We start from the raw sequence: 20,969 nt of genomic DNA on the forward strand, positions 1-20,969 counted from the left end.
GTGTACTTTTTCCACAGAAGAATATCAGATCTATTTATATTTCTGTTGAATAAATGATTGAAAAAGCTAATTCCCTTTCAAAGGGGACTCACCGTTGCGTGAGCTACACGCTGTGGGAAGTGCCCTTGCGCGTGACCAGTATCTGAAGCTTGTGTAACATCATGCCTATTTATAGGCCTGTTGTGATCAGGTGACGTGGCAATTAAGCACGTCGCATGATATAAAAACAGCACCAGTGAACCGCGACATCAGCCTTATTATCTTCAGCGAGACTACAGTCGTTTGTGTAATGCTCGCAAAAAGACTCTTCATTTCCTCACTATATTTTTTAAAAAATCTCTTTACTTTTCTATCCCTTTAAAAAAGAGAGAGAGAGAAAAGTATGAGTGAGAGAGAATTCAGGAAGTGTGTTATACTTCGCTCCAGTTTCATCACGGGGATGGACACACTTTCTGTGTGAAGTGTCTAGGGATGGAGCACGCCATGGCAGCTCTCGAGAGGTCTGAATGTGTGCATTATTAACGCCTTACAATTAGGCAGCTCCACTCGCGCCTCGCTCTCTTCTCGGCCGAGAGGGGTTGAGTTACTGCAGAGGCAGGCAGCCAGTTTAGGTCCTGATCTCTGTCTTTGGGTCTGGCTCTCCGCTGGATTTTGGAACCCGTGTTGCGACTCCTCCTTCCGCTATGGAAAGCCAATTTTTTAAAAATAAAATTAATTAATTAATTAAATAATAATAATAATAATAATAATAATAATAATAATAATAATAATAATAATTAATAATAAAAAATAAAAATCAATCAATAAATAAATTCCTCTCTGACTCTGAGGAGCCAAAAGGGTGTGCTAAAATCTGAGAGCAGGTCTGAAGCATATAAAGAGCTGCTTGAAGTGATTACTAAGTGATTACTCCCTCACACTGCAGAAAACTCCCCTTTTTTCTAGAAGTGCATGATAAAATATCAAGCTTCTGGGGAAAACCATACATAAGCTGTATTTGTAACACTGCGATGTCTGATTATTCAGCCATCGTGGGCACGGCTATTAAGCTATGCTGAAGGTGGAGGCACTTGCGAGCTACCTCTCACCATCGACGACAGGTAATTTAGGGGGGCCGGCTTTGCCATCCAAACCATGTAAGGCCACCCGGCATTGGTGGGCAAGGCTTATGTTGTAGTGGGTCTTGCTTGTGGGTCATTATATAGAATGGCAGTGTTGCAGGCTTACCAAGCAGACCTGCTGAGTGAGCTCAATATATGGCGGTTTTCAGCCAGTTCACCAGCGCTAGTGCGAGGGAGGCACAGAAGTCACGTGTGCTGGCTTGCCTTCCCCCGCAGACAGCCAGGGGAACCAGGTGACCAGAATCACAGCCTACTACTAGGGCAGTTTGGCAGTGCTGGGATTTGAACTCACAACCTTCCGATCAGAAGTCTAACATTTTAACCTCTGAGCTACCCTCCTACTGTAGGGCCTCCCCTAGCCATGGCTGTCCCAAGTTTTCAGTGTTCTCTGGTCAGGGAGCTGTCACAGGGCAACGGAAATCTGATGCTTTCCCTCCAATAGAACGTGGAAAAGTTTACGTCATTAAAGGGCTATCTGGCAGCGTGGAAACTACTGCCAAATGTGTCGCCACGGGTTCTGTCTTCCATAGAAAAGAGTTATCGGGTCCAGTTCAGAGCTCGACCCCCCCGGTTCAGAGGTGCTCACCACAGTAGTCAGCACAGAGAAGAGACAGACGTTAATGCAGAAAGTAAGATCCTATTGGACAAAGGGGCCATAGAACATGTACCCCGTTCACTGGAGGGAGGTTTTTACAGCTGTTATTTCCTGGTCCACAAAAAAAGATGGGAGTATGCAGGCAATTTTAGAGCTGCATCATCTAAACTTTACCTTTCGGACATACAGGTTCAAGATGCTGACACTCAAACTTATCGTTCCACAGATTCAGTTTGAGGACTGGTTTGTGACGATAGATCTAAAAGATGCATATTTCCACATACCGATATTGCCCAGTCACAGGAGGTTCCTGAGGTTTGCGTTTGGAGGCAACACATATCAACATTGAGTTCTTCCCTTTGAGCTAGCTTTATCCCCTTGCACCTTCACAAAGTGCATGGATGTCATTCTGGCTCCATTGCGACTACAGGGCATCCATGTATTAAACTACCTGGATGATTGGTTAATTCTAGCACGATCCAGGGAACTGGCGATTCAACATCGAGATGTTGTTCCCATGCACATGAAGAGCTTGGGGCTCAGGTTGAACCTCAAGAAAAGTATGCTTTCTCCAGTGCAGAGAACAACGTTTCTAGAGGTTAAAAGGATTCTACTATGATGAGGGCATTTCTATCCCCAACATGCATAGGGTCAATCCTATCAACATTGAGCAAGATAAAGCTGGATCTTGACATCCCCTCCAGTCTCTTTGAGAGATTGTTGGGGCTTATGGCAGCAGCAGCTAATGTGATACCATTGGGCCTATTGCACAGGAGACCCTTAAAATGGTAGCTGAAAAGTCAGTGGTTTTGTCCAAGGATGAAACCTCTGAGAGTAATCAGTGTCAAGCAGCGATGCCTAAGTTCTCTGAGAATTTGGAGGTATCCTCGGTTTCTAGCCTTCGGTCACACTCTTGGGGTGTCTCCTTATCGCAAGACGGTAATGACAGACACCTCCCTCATGGGCTGGGGCGTGGTCTTAGACGGCTGTCCTTGTATAGAGTGGCATATAAATTGCCTAAAAATGCGGGCCGTGTTTCTAGCACTGAAATTCTTTCTTCCTCAATTGAGAGGTCACCATGTGTAAGTTGTGACAGACAACACAGCGGTGGTCTCAAATATCAACCACCAGGGAGGATTATGTTCGCACCCCCTGTTCAGGCAGGTGCAACTAATTCTTCTCTGGGCAGAGGGAAAGTTATTGTCAGTGAGTGCAATGTACATTCTGGGCAACTGGAATGTGGGGGCAGACATCCTGTTGAGGCAGGGGCTGAGGCCCAGGGATTGGAGGCTCCATCCACAAGTGGTGGAGTCCATATGGCAGAGGTTTGGCCAAGTGGAAGTGGATGTGTTTGCCTCCGAGGAGACAACACACTGCCTGCTGTGGTTTGCCCTCACTCCTCCCACATCAATGGGGCTGGACGCCATGGTGCACATGTGGCCGATGTCACATCTGTACATTTTTCCTGTGATCACTCTGCTCCTACAAGTTCTAGCGAGAGTTCACCAAGACTGTCTACGTCTGCTGCTAGTAGCACCTTATGGGCCAGCTCAAATATGGTTCTCAGAGATAATATCCCTGCTGAACGGCACTCCTTAGGAGATTCCCATCCACAGGGAGATTCCCATCAACAGGGATCTACTCAAGCCAGAGGGCTGATTTATTACACTCGGCCGGAACTATGGAAACTGTGGGTCTGGCCCTTGAGGGGCACCAGCTCATAGATTCTGGTCTCGCAACTGAGGTTGTAGAGAAAATGTTGAACGCTAGAGCACCAAATTGTATGTGCTCATGTGGCAACTTTTTGTCTCGTGGTGTGAGGAACATGAGCTAGACCCATTGAACTGCACAATAGCAGTCCTGGAGTTCTTACAAGGATGTTTCTTTACAGGGTTAGCTCTTTCCATATGCAGACCACACATACCTTTCTGGGACCTTTCTGTGGTTCTAGAAAGTCTGTCAGTTGCCCCATTTGAGCCCTTAGAGTCAACCTCAGAGAAGCTTCTGACTCTAAAGATAGCTCGTCTACTGGCCCTGGCATCTCTCAAGTGAATAGGAGATCTACAAGCTCTCTATGTTGCCTCTTCCTGCCTTGACTTTGCCCCTGGATTAGCCAAGGTCCTCCTATATCCTAGGCCGGATTATATTCCTAAAGTGCCTACGTCTGCTGCCCAACCAGTAGTGTTGCAGGCTTTCTGCCCTCCTCCATTCCTCACACTGGAACAAGATAAATTGCCACTACTGTGTCCTGTAAGTGCTCTTTGTACTTACATCCACTGCTCCGGCCGGTGGCGTAGGTCTGAGCAGCTGCTGGTCTGCTTTGGTGGCGACAGTAGAGGGGATGCTATGTCGAAGCAGCGCATCTCTAATTGGATAGTGGAAGCAATCTCTATCGCTTATAAGGCACGCGGTCACGCTACGCCTTTGGCATAAGAGCTCATTCCACTAGTGGTTTCGCCTCCTCTGTGGCTTTGTACAAAGGTCTACCCTTACAGGATGTGTGTGCTACAGCGGGGTGGTCTACGCCACACACATTCATTCGATAATGCAGCCTGGATATACATTCCACCCCAGGCTTGAGTGTCTTGCAGCGACCCTTGGACTCGGATCTTTTTATACAGGCCATACCCTCAGTATGACGGAGTGGGTATTGTCATTCCCACAGTGTGTAGCTCATGTAACGTTGAGTTCCCTTTTAAAGGGAACACCTGGGTTACACATGTAACCCTGTTCCCTGAGAAGGGAACAAGACATTGTGTAGCTTTGTCATACTGGGGCATGCCTGTGAATTGCGTCTTCGCTTAAGATAATAGAGGCTGATGGCGCGGTTCACAGATGCTGTTTTTATATCACGCGATGCACTTAATTGGCATGATATTACACAAGCTTCAGAACCTGGTTACAAGGGCTCTTCCCACAGCATGTAGCTCACGCAACATCTCATTCCCTTCTCAGGGAACAGGGTTACATGCGTAACCCAGACGTTTTACTTATGGTTTTGTTCAAGTATAAACTTCAATAAACTTTATTAAGTTAATAAACATTTAACTTCATTAATAGACACTGTTTCAAAAATGTTAAAATTTTTGCTTGTCCTAGTATTTCAAAAAAACGTACAATTTCCATGGGGTGTACTTGTTTTTTCAAATGACTGTATATGAAATCCAAGAAATCTCTCTCTCTCTCTGGCCATCTTCCCCTTTTCAACCTTTTTCTTCTCTTGTCCTAAATAACAGACAATATCTTATCTGATCTGACAGTTTCTTATTCCACTCTAGAATACAGCAGGATTCAAGTGCCTTGACCTTTTCATTCATGTTTTTACCTCCTGTATGAGTATTTACTCAAGAAGTGGATAATATTTTGGAGGGCACAAAGACTATACAAAAAGAATTCAATGGGGACAGGTTTGATGACTTGCTTTATGTTACATTGCAGTCCATTTGGTTCACATAGTTCCTCTACTGTCAGGCAAGAATGTGCATATTCAAGCTGCTCGAGTCAAGTAGTTGGAACACTACATGGATTCATTTAATGCAGACGGTGCAGTGTTGTCTTATCTGCAGGCTGTCAGCAGCTTCCTGTCTCTACCAGTTGGCTGCAAAAGCTCTGGGGAGCAACAGTCATGCAAGTATAAAATCCTGTGTGTGGTGCATACAGACAAGAGAGGTGTTGAAAATAAGAACCTGATCCCTTGGTAATTATGGCAAGTGCAGAAGTAATCTGTTATACTGGAGTGAGAACAAATGAGAACGAGAGAGTGGCCCTAAAAATAAACACCTCTTCATCATCTGAGTATATTTGAGAGGCTGAAAATAATTAAATGCTATAGACATGATGATGAACCACTATCAATACTGCAATAATATAAACAGAACTTCTAATATAATAAATAGAAACAGAAATAATAATATAAATAGAAAGAACTTAAATGGGACTTCTTTTATTTCTCAAGCATCTCATTAACTCTCATTTCTTTTCTCTGTACTGTAGACGCATAACTATGTAAGCTAATGCGTGTCCATTCATGCTGTTGACCCATAGCTGTAAATCTCTATTCTCACACATACACACACAGACACACACACACAGCCTTTCAGCAACTAATGCTCCCACTCCCTTCTCCTCCCTCCCCATCTAGATGGTCGGATGGAGATAAACATTATCGATTTTGCAGCATCCTGTCTTCGCATTAGAGGCCCTCCACAGTTCCGACAAGAGAAATTGTAAGCATTACAGGAAGGCCGGTGACTAATGTCTGCCAGACTGCCAATCATAGCTGATCTCACTCCCCAGAGAACACACACATACATGGGATGTAAGATGAACGCCACACTCAAATTTTGTGAATTGGGATCAATGTGACCATCTTGTAAGGATGCAGCCATCTGACAGGGGAAAAAACAAAACAAAAAACAAAGTCAAGTATCCATTATTGAAGCATCAAACACGAATAGAGTAACTCAGGCCCAAGGTGTACTGAAAGCAAGCCTCAGGCTTTACACTGAGCTATTTTTCAGAGGTCACATGGGGAAATTAGGTGGAAGATTTCGCCATACCAGTGAGTTTGTAAATATTAACTTTAGTCAATGTTTAGAGGATTTCAGGCATTCATATAAACCATCAGTGTTCATGGTATGAATTATGTAAAACAAAATAGACAGAAATACATGCTTAAAAGAAGCAGGACTACTAGGAAATATACAATTATAGTAAAATATGCTAATCAGAGTAGCATTTTCATTGATAGCAATGGGCTTTAACACTACCTGGAGTTGAAAACACACTACAGGTGGAAATAAAGGAAATTGTGAACTTTTCAGAATTGTTGGATACACTGCATCTATAACATGCCTTCTCTTAAACTGTTGTAAAAGAATTATTAACAAAGAAGTGTTTAAGAAGGCTTAAAGCTCTGCCCACTCATCCCATTCACATCATGTCATAGGTTTGTCACTGAAAAGCTAGTTTGCTGATCTGATTTTACATAATTTGACACTAGAGGTGCACATCAGGACTAAGATACCATGGGACGCAACAGTTTTTACTATCGTGTGCTGCATGATGCATTTACATAGCAGCTGCCTGTCTTGGTTGCGGTCCTTTAAAATAGGCCACTAGTTTGTTTATATTTTGGGAAATAGAACCAACTAAAGGATTTATGTTTTCCCTTGTGTTTTCCAGTGTTTCCAGAGTTTTCCAAAATGTTGATATCTGTTGGATGTTAGATTTTATACTGAACAAATGACCAAAACATTTACACCAGCCTGTGTTGTTTTATTTGGTTAAACAATAAATAAAATTATTTTCCAACCCTGTTCTGTAATGGGTTTTTTTTCTTGAGAGTGCCTTCACAGTTAAAATAAACATTTTAACTGAATTAACATCACCCAAATCATCACCCAAGTGGATTTTTGTTTTTAACAAGTATGCAAATGTGCACATATTTAATTAGATGAAGCCTCATTTTGATAAATAAAGTATCATTTTGAAATATTTCCAATAGAAAAGTACTTGTACGAATAGCAGCAATGAACTGGCAAAGATTGATTATGATACATTATATGATCAACAGTTTGTGCACCCATATGTTGTTTCTCCACTCCACCTTTCTGGGAAGGCATTCCACTAGATTTTGGAGCGTGGCTGTGGGGATTTGTGTTCATTCAGCCACAAGAGCATTAATGTGGTAACTCATTGATGTTGGATGAGGAGGCCTGAGGTGCAGTCTGTGATCCTGTTCAGTGGGGTTGAGGTCAGGGCTCTTAATATTCAGGACACTCAAGTTCTTCCATCCCCACCCTTGACAAACCATATCTTCATGGAGCTTGCTTTGTGCACAGGTTCATAGTCATGCTGCAACATGTTTGGACCTCATAGTTCCAAGTAAAATCTTAACGCTAAAGCATACCAAGACATCCTTTACGGTTGTGTGCTTCCAACTTTAGGGAAGTCTAACATATGTGCGTGATGGTCAGGGGTCCATATAGTATACGCAGATTTTATTTTTTATTTTTTATTATCCTACTCACCTGTAGTGTCTTAACTTAAAACCTTCAATGAGAAAGTCCATAATATATACACTCTCAGAAATAAATGTACCAAATTATACTTCTCCTTGTCTCTTGGGTGGTACTTTCAAGGGTACCAATGAAAAGGTGCATGTTGTGTACTTTAAAAAAAAAAAAAAAAAACCCACTTTAAAGTTATATCAGAGTTGCTTTTATGGGTCAATTATGTACCTTCAGTTATTTTTTAAAGATATATACATAAAGACACACTGATGCACCCTTGGTGGTGTGACAAGCAACACAAAGTACAGTGTGATACCTTTATTTCTCAGAGTGTAAGTGTAAACTATCAGACAGGACACTTTCTGTGCTCACCAGGTGGACAAATCACTGACAGGCTAGTGCTCATGAAGCATCCCTATAGCGAATCAGATCCACCTAGCTGTCTTCAAGTAGAGGGTCGAGTTACGCGGAACCACGTCAGCCTTCATGTCTTATGTTAATGCGAGTACACGAGCAGGCTTAGTTTTACTCCACACTCAGCACTCAGTACAGTGGCCAATACAGTACAGATTTTTTTTTTATCACACACACACACACACACACACACACACACACACACACACACACACACATACCATTTGCATTAAGTCAATCTGGACGCGGGAGATCTGAAGACTCTGTCTCTTGCTCTCTCTCTCTCGCGCGCACACGCAATACCGGCACCGGCTTTTCTTTGTCGCGAGAGCCAAAGTTCCAATATGAGCGATTTGGACGAGGACCTGGCCAGGCTGCTTGTGATGAAGGATGAAAGGATTAAGGAGATGGAAAGACGCCTCAGCAAAAAGGAAGAGGAGATCCAGGAACTGAAGAGGAAGCTGCACAAATGTCAGTCGGTATTACCGAGCGCGCAGATGATCGGACCGAGGACCAGGAGAGCGCAGGGCATCTCAGCAGAGCCGCAAAGCTTCACCTCCTTCACCGAGCTCACTGGAGAGGCTTTTCGCAAAATCCCCAAGTCTGACAAGTAAGGGAAAGAATGTTTTCATTGCTCTGATTGCTCATAGACACAAAGTTGATCCAAGGGTTGTGTCATTTGTAGCACAGAAAAATTATCCACTGATAAATCACCATGTAGGATGTTTTAATAACACAAGTTGTGTTAAATTCTTCTTACACTATTGAAGAAAGTCTTGGCAGACTTATGATCTCTAAACACCTGGTGTAAACACTATGCACTGTAAAGAATGGCTGTACATTTACAGTCGTAGGCTAGTATTACTATTTATTTTACAAAACAATTATTAGTATTTTTTTTACAGTATTGTAATGTAAACAATTAGGCAATTAGAGCAGTGCACTGGTTTACAGTAAAATACCAGAAAATGCAATGCATAGTAGGATATCTAAGCTTTTTGGCAAGGGTGAGAATGGTAAAAATGCGCCTCGTGTCGACCTTGAGTTTAACTTTATATGCTTGTGAAGACTTTGCTCAGTTGTGGTGGATCAGTAGTTGCGGCTTTGAATTACAGATCAGAAGGCCTTGTGTTCAAATCCTAGCAATACCAGAATGCCATGTCCTTTGACAAGACCCTCAAACTTCTGTTGTATCAGCCAAATGTACTTGATCTTATTTAATTTTATACTATATATATATATATATATATATATATATATATATATATCTATATATATATATATATATATATATATATATATTCTGCAAGTAAAATATTTGTTTTATATATATTACATATATATATATTACAGAATTTTCAGTACATTTCTGGAAACATACAGTATAGTATTATACTGCAAAATAACAAAAATTATCTGTAAAGATATTACACCACCATGTTTAATGGTTATTTACTGTAAATTTAAATAATTTACTGCCAACTCTACTGCTAGTAAATTGCTGTAAATTTTAGTGTAGGTGGTACAGAGATTTCTTAGGGGGGTGTATAAATACAGAATAACGTGACTACTTCAGGTCAGTCATGGACACTGCCCCGAAAAAGAGCATACAAAACTGAATGATTTGTCTACTATCGTTCATTTATACATTCATTTAATAATAATAATTTATTAATTCTCCAAATTCAGAATAATTCTCATGAATGCATATGAATGCATTAATACATGATAAACCCAATCACCTCAAATCAGATTTAAACATTTACTCCTATATATATATATATATATATATATATATATATGTATATGTGTGTGTGTGTGTGTGTGTGTGTGTGTGTGTGTGCAACAATTATTGGCACCCCTTTAGTCAATACTTTTTCCTATCCCCCCCTTGCCAAGATAACAGCTCTGAGTCTTCTCCTATAATGTCTGATGAGGTTGGCGAATACATGGTAAGGGATCTGAGACCATTCTTCCATATAGAATCTCTCCAGATCCTTCAAATTAAAGGATATCAACTATATTCCTTCGTCTTTCCCATTGTTATGAATGACTAAGGGAATTTGGCCTATGTGTTACCTAATATTTATACCCCTGCTATAAGTTGTGATTTTTACAAAAGGGATGAGTCATGTGACCTGAATCACTTCACTTTACTTTGCTTAATTTATTCAGCTCATTGGTACCACCAAAGATACATCTTTTCTACCTTTATTGTGTATAAAAGTGCACTATCACTGACAGGCTGGAGTTCATGAAGCATCTCTGTAGAGCATCAAATGGTACACTTAAGGGTAACTAAGAAGGTGCATGTGGTGTAGGCCTTTAACAATGTACTTTAATTATTTTTAAAGGTACATTATATTCACATTTTAAGGTAAAAGAGACATGCTAAAGATAAAAAGATGCACCCTTGGTGCTACCACTGAAGCATAAGTTTGGTACCATTATTTCTGAGAGTGTAGCATATGCACAACAACATTTCTACTGTTGCATAAACTAAATAAAATAACACCTTTGACATTCAGTAGTATCTGGAAATATAGGAAATTTGCTTCACATGTTTGCATAAAGTTCTCTCCTTCTCGCATTTATTTTCCATATGAAAAACGCACGTCCTGCTCCATTTTTAGCAAAATATGAACACATCTCCTTCAGTGCCCGGTGCTACTGGCCACAGATTACAGATGGATGCTTTTTCACATATGAAAGCAGTCATTGTGCAGTTCCCCCTCTCTCCCCACTCATGCACAGCTTACCTCCTGGATCCTAACCTTGCTGAATATTTAATGCTCACTGTTACATATTTAATGTCAGATGAACTTCCTGCTACAGTATATATGGGTGTGCAATTTGTTAGGTTTTTATCATAGCCATATATGCAACCGGGATTACAGTTAATGTAAATCTTTATTAAATTACATAACATACACTGCCAGTTGTTTGAACACATTTTTAGTTAAATGACCTTAAAATACTCTAAACTGAACTGAGAAGTTTTTATTATTAGGTGAATAGTGAAATGTTAGAAATGATTTTATTAACAATCTACATCTAATCTAAACAGAAAAATGTCAAAATCTTTATCACTTTAATTAGGCTATTTACGCACACCACATATTTGTTTTATAGTTAATACTAGCACTGTCTTTGAGTGCTCAGACTTATCAAATACCCTCCAAGTACTCCTGCCTTTAGAGGCACATTAAGATCTGAGAACAAGCAGTTAATAAGTAACAGATTAAAGATACAGGCTTATTTATTTAATTTCTATTCTGGATCATGTTGCTAAGTCTGTGGTAATAAGTCATTAAACTGTAATAAAACATAGTGACATATAATGAATAGCTTCTTTGATGGTTTGTTTGAAAGACAAATCTCAAAAATCTGAAAGTAATGCAGAATTAATGTCTCCCGTTATATTTATTGTTATAAGCTAGTCCGTTCATGCTAGTTTATATTTGTCCCACTAGATGTCACCAAATCACAGTAAGTCTGTATAAGAAAACGATGTCTGTATAGAAGCTATACAGGGTTTCATATGTAAGAACAATCAACTGGCTTTCAAAATAAAGTTCTGTACCCAATTAGTAGACTGAGATAAATAAAGATAAAAAGGATTGTCTTTCTGCCAGCCATTGCAGTAGTTTGTTTTACAAAGCTTCTTCTAGTCATGATTTTATTTCCCATAGATAACACATTAAAATACTGAAATCATAGTTAATCATAGGTAAATATGCAGGGACTAAGCAGAAATGAATGAGCAGTACTATAGTAACAAATAATATATTAACAACATAACCAGCTTCCTTTTTCATCTCTATAATATTGTTAAAATTAGACCACAATTACCATTACCTGATACTGAAAAATTAGTTCATGCTTTTATCTCTTTCAGACTGGATTATTGTATTTCTACACACAATGGCTTCCTGTGATTGACTGTAAAATCCTCATTGTTATAAAGTCGTCCATGGCTTAGCACCCCATTACCTTTGTGACCTTATTCAGTGTTACATGCCTTCATAGTCAAATCCCTCAGCCACTCCGTCAGGCCAGGCTGAAAAGAAGTGATTTTTTTTTCTCTGAGTGATTTTTTTTTTGCTCTGCCTGAAAAGCTCAAAAATGCACCTATAGTTGAGGTCATAAGTTTACATACGCCTTGCAGAATCTGCAAAATGTTAATTGTAAATGTTAATGAAATTGGTATTCAGGACAGTACTAAATTAAAAACAAAATGCCATTTTTATGATCCCTCTTATTTAAAAAAAAAAAAAAAAAACATTTTGAACATTCTGCAAGGCATATGTAAACTTATGACCTCAACTGCCATCTCTTCAGGTTTTAAACTACTTCTACCATCTACCATTTTATGTACTATTGGATTGACATATTGTGTTTTTGTTGTTGCTATTGTTGTTCTTACTAATCAATTTTCTTTTTATGATTTGGTGTGCTTGCTTCTTTTTTACTAAAAAAATGATTTTTTAAATTTTTTATTCTATAGCATTCAGATCAAGAAAAGCACATTATGATCGTTTTAATAATTACAGAGACTTATATTTATATCTTTTGGAGAACTACTAGCTAACTAATAATTAATAATGAGTTTGTGTTTCACTTTGCAATACTATTCCAGATCATCATTATTGCTGCATTAGACTAAAGGTCATAACTTTTCATTTCTGACTTCCGACTTGGAAAAACCAAAGAAAATGCCCCCTCAACTTACAATTCAGCAAGCGACATCAAATCAATATGGCTGCTCGCAGCATTAGCATTAAATGTTAAATGAGTTATAGTGTATATACAGTTTTTACTTTAATCAACATGAGACATATTTGCTATATATGACACTGTCAGTGTCATTTGAAATATATGACACTGACTATACAGTTCACTGTTTGGAGAAAATATACAAAATCACAGTTAGCTGGCTAGCTTCTGCAGTATGTCAAATGCAGTATAACTCCTGAGAAGAGACACAGTAACACTTCAGTCATTATGTGACGCACAGAAAGTATTTTCTCATTCTGTATTATTTGGAAATGATATTTCACAGACTGTAAGGCACTGTACAAGGCATAGAAAGTCATCGTTTGTGATTATTCAGAAGAAACCCTAACATTCTTTCTACTACATAAAGGAATGACTTGAAGTAAGAAATCGATTCTCCTACACACTAGTGTTATAGAAGAGTCTCATTTGTAGGTCAAATGTGCCAATTGACTCATACTGACACATATAAAGTTTCAAAGACCGTTCAGAAGGGACGGTGGTGAATACAGGGTGTGTTAACATCTCCATATTCTGAGCACATCTTTTTATGTTTATAATAATAATGAATAAATAAAATTGATTGTGTGATGAATTAATTGTAGGTGATAAAGTGTTGGAGTAGACTACTTTGCATCAGCTAGTAGTTCTTTAATAGGTAATTTAATTCTCCACAAGATAGAGTATATAATACTATAATTATTGCTTAGTTCATAATGTATTAACAAATCCTTAATTTATTCTTACTTACTGAGCAATTACCCAGTATTCATAAGTAGTTAATAGGAGTGAGTTATGTGTTCATATAGTAATGTTCATTCATTAGACCCTGTACAATACTGTAAAGTGTTAACTTCACATACAAACATGTAATATATTCAAGAATCTTTCTAGGGCTCTTATCAAACTTTGGTGAGATAGACTCTAATTAAGCTTTAATATAAACAAGTAAACAGTGAACGCCTTTTCACTGAAGAACAAAGGACATGTTTGTATTTAAGAAGAGTCTGTCTCCCATACTTGGCCCAATTTAGCACTCCCTATATAATCAAGAAGCTCCTTGAAAAGTACTGTGGACAGTGCGTTATCTTGCTGGGACAGATAAAAGGCCCTTGGTTTTGTCACGCCGACCCTTGCTGCATTTGCGTCGCATCTTGTTGCGACACTTTGATGTGCTCCCCAGACTCCTTGTGCTTCTTCAGCGAGAATGCCACAGCGCCCTAATTGGGCCTGTAATTCATCATAATGAATCGGATAGATTCAAATTAGAGCTCTCATGGAAATTAGATTAAAAAAGAGGCTGTCTAAATGCTAGGAAACAAAATCAAATATTGCTACTAAAATACATTATGCTATCCAGCATGCACAAAATTGTTATAATGGACACTTCAAATTATTGCCACATCAATCATGTTAGATTTGCAAGGAGGTTGGTTTAGCAGGTAGGCTGCATTTTTGGGAAAGGTTTGTGCTTCAGGTGATAAAGTACATGTTCAGAAGGCAACACAAGGACAACAATTCCCAAAGGGTCCTTATTTTGGACAAAAATGATGGCGCACTGCATGTGTCATTTTTGACAAATATTCTGTTCACACCAAAGTTTGGAAAATGGTTGTTCTATCCAAGGACTTAAAAAAAGAAAGAAAAAAAAAGAGAAAGAAAGTATATAAAAATATGATACATGATACAAAAATGTAATCTTGACACATGTCTTATAAGATTGGCTTGCTTTTAATCAGGGCTGTTTCTTAACTACATATTGAAAAGAATAATTTTGTATGCGTGTGGGCCCCATGGTGTCTTGCGGTCCCTATAGAACTGTTTTAATCCAATAAGGCTGTCATACTCTCTTCATACCCCAAGGGGGAGCATTTTATCCTTTTTTAAAACCGCACTGTAGGTTCTGATTTGATACGGTCTACTATATATAGTAATGTAGTACTTTCTACAGTATTGTGTCTTTACTATATGTAGAAATCATTTCTATATGGTTCTATATAGAGAATTAAATAAAAGATTTGGAGGTCATACAGGCACAACAATATGACACTTCAATCATATATTCATCAGGGCACCATGCACACACACACACACACACACACACACACACACACATACACAGAGTCCCACACTTCTTCTTCACTTCTAAGGGTTAGAGCAGCCAGTCCACGTACTGGCATGTTTCGGGAAATGGGAGGAAACTGGAGAGCCTGGATGAAACCCATGTGTGCATGGGGAGAACATGCAAAACTTAGGTACAACCAGTGACACAACACTACTCGCTACTTCAACATTCAGCATGGCACAATACAATCTGTAGTCATTGTTTATTAGGCGTATTGATGCAGAAAGCCATGACTATGAAATTAACCTGGTGGGTTTGATGGTTCTTGCATAGATGCTTCATTGGACATATACTCACTGTGTTTGCTGGAGATCATTAAAACTCCATCTGTTTAAGGTAGTGCTGGTAGAGCAGAATATTTCACCCAGGGGTGGGTGGGTAACAGTACAAAGTAAGTAGGCTTAGGAAGTAACGGAATACATTTAACAGCGTTACATAATCAGGATACAAAAAAATGGTAACTGTAATCCGTTACAGTTATGTCAAAAAACAAAGTAATCAGATTACAGGTACATTTTGTAAAAAAGGGAATACTATCAGGATTACAATTTTTTACATTTTAAACCTAAGAAATTAATATTTTGACATAACACAATATAGGCAGCTGGTTGATTATAGTTCTGGTTCTCTCTTGCCAGCCGTGGCTCAAATGAACAACCTCCTGGTGCATCTGAAAAAAAAAATTTGTGCAAAGTTAATGTGGTAGATATTACCACAAATTGTTCTCTGAAATGCTTTTGTTGGACACATCCAAAAGGTGTCCGGCCGGGATTTCTAAATTTGAGAAAATGTCTGGGATTCGGCTTTAATTTCATTATGATGTGCTTATGGTCTAATACGGCATTATGTGTGTGCATATTTGCATTGCTTTAACCGCTCTCTGTAATTCCCATCTTCTTGCACACCAATTGTTCGATTATAAAAGGCTTGCAGCAACTATTGGCCAAATTCCTGCCTCTCAACCATTAGCCTACTCTCAGCGGACGTGCGAAGGTGAAGCCCTGTTGTGAACTGCATCAAACAGTTGCTTGACAATAGCAGCAAATGACAGCTGTCCTGAGTTGAAACAATACCCATGGCCATATAAGGTCATTTTTAATTTCATCTTATCATATTGTTTCGTATTACATGGCTATTCAAATGTGTAAATGATGGCAGAAGGTTCACTCATGGCATCTAATATTTTATCTTATTCCATGGACATTCAAAAGAATGTAGGAAAAAATGTAAAATGTGGGCAAAATGAAACCAATTTTATTTATATATATATATTTATGTGATGCTAATAGTGTGTCATTTTCAGTGTATTAAAGTATGCATTCATACCTGTCTTTTTGGAAAACCAGAATGGTTACCCTAACGGTAATGATGTAATGTTACCACACATCAGGGACAGTGATCTTTTATTTATTTATTTATTTATTTATTTATTTATTCTTAAAACAAATCCAAACACTGAACAGGTTTTTAAGCTCTTAAATGAGCTCTAAATAAAAGTATTTTAGATCATATTGCTTTTTTCTTCACTTTATTTACATATGTGACCTTGAAGTAATCCAAAAATAATCAGACTACATTACTTTCATTTTGTGATACTTGGATCATGTTACTGATTACATTTTTCATGAAGTAATTTGTAACGGTAACGGAATACATTGTTAAAGTAACCCACCCAGCCATGAAAATAAGCTGCCACATATGGTTCTAGAGGAAGTTCCACATACAGTAGGTTATCTTATGACACATATGATACATAAATGTATTGATAAGGTTTAACAAGAGGGGCATACACAAAATGGAACACTGTGCATGAGGCGAGAATACACCCAGTCCATCAAAGGACACCATGCGCACACACACATCTAGGTGAAATTTAGTGTAGCAAATCTACCTACCAGCATGCTTCTGGGAGGAAACTGGAGAACCAGGAGCATGCACAGAAACGCCACACAGACAGTAATGTGGGTTTAGGATTGAATCTCGGACCATAGAGATGTGAGATGGCAATGCTATACCCTGCGAAGCTGTGCCACACAAATCTTTTGGGAAAATGAAGTAAATCATTTTATTTGCTCATTGTCCAGTGAGGAGTTTTATTCGCCTTAACAATCACAGTCATACATCACCAAGAATATTCAATATATTAGGACAGTATAACTTAGAAGCATATGTTTGTTATGAATTTGGAAGATTTTGTAAACCCAGTTATTCCTATTGTGGAAAGAAATGAATTATACTAGAATGTAACTCAGGCCATCATCTTGTAACATATGAAGTAATTATAATATGTTAAGGATTTCACCTTCACATGTATGAAATGTATGGCCAGATTTATTTAATAATGTCGAGAAAGCTTAGACAAAGTGGAAATTCGAAAAAAGAGTGTCCCAGTAATATCTGAATTCATCCTGACACCTTTATTGCCTACGGATGTTTCGGTTTTCCTTCAAACCAACAGTGTCACGATGCATCCCAAACTTCAGGAGCTGTTGCGGTGTGAGCATGTGAGTGTAACAGGTTTTCCAGACAGGCTCAAGTACCCGAGCGATCTCATTGGCTGACTGCTGTCCACGTGCGAGTTCTGATTGGCTGAGCATCTCGCGGAGCAGAGTCGCGCGAACGCGCTACTCCAGACAGAGGGGGAGGAAAAAAGCAGGAAAAAGCTAACTGTGTCGGCATTCCAGGAGCGCTCGCGACGTCGAGCGGTTCAAGACAATGTACGCGAGAAGAGCGTGAGAAAAGGAAACAAACAACTTTGTGTGTATATGCGTGTGCGCGCGATGCATCGGGAATTCGTATGCTCTCGTGACTGTTTGCGTTTATTTCCTTAGTAGTGTTCACGTGCGTGCGGGTTTGTGACAGCTTTTGTTGCGCTTGTTGCACGGTCAGCTGTAAGCTCTGAGAGCACCAGTGGAGCATGGGCACCCTGCGCGACCTGCAGTACGCCTTGCAGGAGAAGATCGAGGAGCTGAGGCAGAGGGACGCGCTGATCGACGAGCTGGAGCTCGAGCTGGACCAGAAAGATGAGCTGATCCAGAAACTACAGACCGAACTGGATAAGTACCGCTCTGTGATCAAACCGGCCACACAGCAGGTACAGCAGAAACAGAACGAGCTCCAGGAGCAGCAGAGGACCAAACGGCAAGCCATCTCAGCTGAGCCAACTGCCCTGGACATCCAGGAGCTTAGCCAAGTCACCCTGCCCTTCTACCCCAAGAGCCCAGAGTAGGTCTCCAAATAAACATTTCACACGTTCACACATGATCTGTATGCATATGTGGTGTGTTCATACATTCTTCAAGTGAAGTTATTCAAGGATTAAAGTCACAGCATAGAACGATCCCTACCATTTGATTAACAGTACCTAATATAATGTCTAGATGTTTGAACGAACCCTTACTGTATACACTATGTGTCTAGCAGGAATCATACAGGTGGCATGGTGGAGCAACTTCAGGTCACTTCGATTTCCATCCTGAATTCAGTTGCATCCTCTGTTTACTCCACGTTCATTCCAAATTCCCAAAATCTTTCCAAAGAGGTTCTCAAAGTGCAGGGTCCATGAAGCATAGCCAGGGGTTCTGTGATTTTTGTTTGCTTGTTTGTTTTTGTTACAACAGTGGATTATCAAAGTTTATTATGTTTATTACTGAGGTCTTCTAGGGTGTCCAAAAAGTCAGAACTCATCGAATGAGAGTAAAACTACATATACTTAATTTTGTATTTATTATTTACAACAAATGCGCTATGCATTTTCTATGCCCCTGTATCACTTTTGTTTTTTTGCTCGACATATTCCCATTGGCTCCTAACTTTCCGGACACCCTGTACTTATGGACCTATTTGACTAATTGGTCATTTGAATATGGGGTTCAACCAAACTTCAATAACTCAAAAACATTATGTAGTCTATAAATAAGGTTAATATGACCTAATATGCTGTGTCAGTGGAAAATTCAGGAGTAAGAAGCTTTATGGCACAAATAATATTATTGTACATATAAAGAAGATCATTTCTGTTTTCATGAAAAAACTTTACTGAAAGGGTACCTGGAATTTATTTTACAGTTAAGCAGGTCCTTGGCTGCACAAAGTTTGAGAACCCCTGGACTAAGGTATATTCCCACCTCATATGCAGTGTTTCTAACACAGACTATGGTTTCACCACTATCCTGAGCAGGATGAAGTGTTTACTAAAGATGAGTGAATGAATGAATGGCAGCATATACAAGCAGTGTCCATTCAACACAGGGAATTTTTCTGCATAGTGATATAATTGTACCTTTTATGTCACTTCTTTTCCTTTACTGTTACTGGGACTCAATTGTGACAGGTACACAGCAAAATCCACTGTTCCTGTGTTCAGTCAGCATGCACACAGCTTATTTCTGTCCAACTGGACTTCATTTCATGACCACTGTATGAATAATTTCAACCGGGTTTTTGCTGTAACGCACTGACGTCTGCTTCGTACTTCTACCTGCTTCACTGATGATCTTCATAGCACTGACACCAGCTCTGAATGTTGACGGCTCTGCAAAGGCTAGGGTGCATATTTGGTCTGTATACTCAATGTGCAACCCATTTAAAGCACAGACAAGAACAAGTGTCACCTTCCCACTTGTTGCTTCAGCTCATCCATGCTAACACTGAAGTGAAACAGCTATACAGGACTAAATGTAGCTTTAAAGAGCTAATAATATCATAGATCATATGCGGTAGTGCAGTATCATTCAGATAATTATCTGACATCCTCCTACCTAACTTTCTGTTGAAGTGAGTGGGAGTGGTTCATAATGATACTGATTAAGTGAAAATCGGGCATTTCTGTTAATCACTGAGTATTAAATGCTTTTGTTTGTAATAATAATAATAATAAAACGCAGGCAGGATGTGCAAGGCAGAAATGTTTTTTCTGGAGTGGGATTACTCAGCCCCTGTCTGCATTCATTCCTCTGCTTCCCTCATCCCCCATTTTTGCATTCTCTCTCTCTCTCTTTCTCTCTCTCTGTCTTTTTATATGTGCGTGAGAGAGCATTTTCACAACTCCCTGTGCCTGCGTGACATAGATATTTACTTCCAGCATTGAGTGGAAAGCAATATTCTTTCAACTCTGGGCGAGTGCAATCTGTTCTTTTTTGGGTTTCTGCTCTTTCTGTTAATCGTGTGTACAGGCACTGTCTGGCAAGCAAATGCTAATATGTGCTCTTTTTGAAGTACATCCAGTGTGACGTGATGCTGTTTATTTCAAGGTGCACACAATATCAATATCAATATCAATATTCAATATCCATTATTGCACTAAAGTGGAAGAGGTCGATGTAGTTAAATGTGCAGAATACAAAGACAAGATCAGATCATGTATGTATTAAAGGGATGATAAAATATTCCAGCAGTTATTAGAGTATTATGAAGGGAGGCAGACTGTTATTGTATGGCAGTGAAAATGTATATGCACATTTTGTATTGTGTAATGGCAGATGTCATTGTGCAACCAATCTTCTCCAGTATCTCTTTGCACAGATTTGTTTTCTTTCCAGACATTATCTATCTTTGAAACTATTTTTGAAAATGCGTGGGTTGGAATATATCAAGTATAGATAATGTATACTCAGCAAAAAAAGAAAGTCCTCTCACATTCAACTGCTTTTATTTCCAGCAAATTTCTTTACATGTGCAAATATTTGTATTAACATAAAAAGATTCAACAACTGAAACATAAACTGAAGAAGTTTGACAGACGTTTGGTGAACAGAAATGGAATGATGAGTCCTTGAACAAAGGAATCAATATCAAAAGTAACAGTCAGTGTCTGGTGGCCAGCAGCTGCTTTAAGTACTACAGTGCATCTCATCCTCATGGACTGCACCAGATTGGTCAGTTCTTGCTGTGAGATGTTACTCCACTCTTCCACCAAGGCATTT

The 20,969-nt window shown here is 39.2% G+C and overlaps 1 protein-coding gene across 2 annotated transcripts in view; it reads left to right on the forward strand.

Annotated features, from left to right (window-relative positions):
• Positions 1-7,947: 7,947 nt before the first annotated feature.
• Positions 7,948-20,969, forward strand: part of prkg1b (protein kinase cGMP-dependent 1b) — a 256,193-nt gene continuing 243,171 nt past the window's right edge. Inside the window, exon 1 of one of the 2 annotated variants that reach the window (XM_053639520.1) lies at positions 7,948-8,754. In XM_053639520.1, coding sequence (XP_053495495.1) covers positions 8,489-8,754 — 266 coding nt within the window. In that variant the 5' untranslated portion in view covers positions 7,948-8,488. Of the gene's footprint in view, positions 8,755-17,674; positions 18,271-20,969 lie in introns of those variants that run through there. The other variant, XM_053639519.1, reaches the window with a different exon arrangement.

This window comes from Ictalurus furcatus, chromosome 13, assembly GCF_023375685.1.
Source record: "Ictalurus furcatus strain D&B chromosome 13, Billie_1.0, whole genome shotgun sequence".
Classification (NCBI taxonomy): domain Eukaryota; kingdom Metazoa; phylum Chordata; class Actinopteri; order Siluriformes; family Ictaluridae; genus Ictalurus; species Ictalurus furcatus.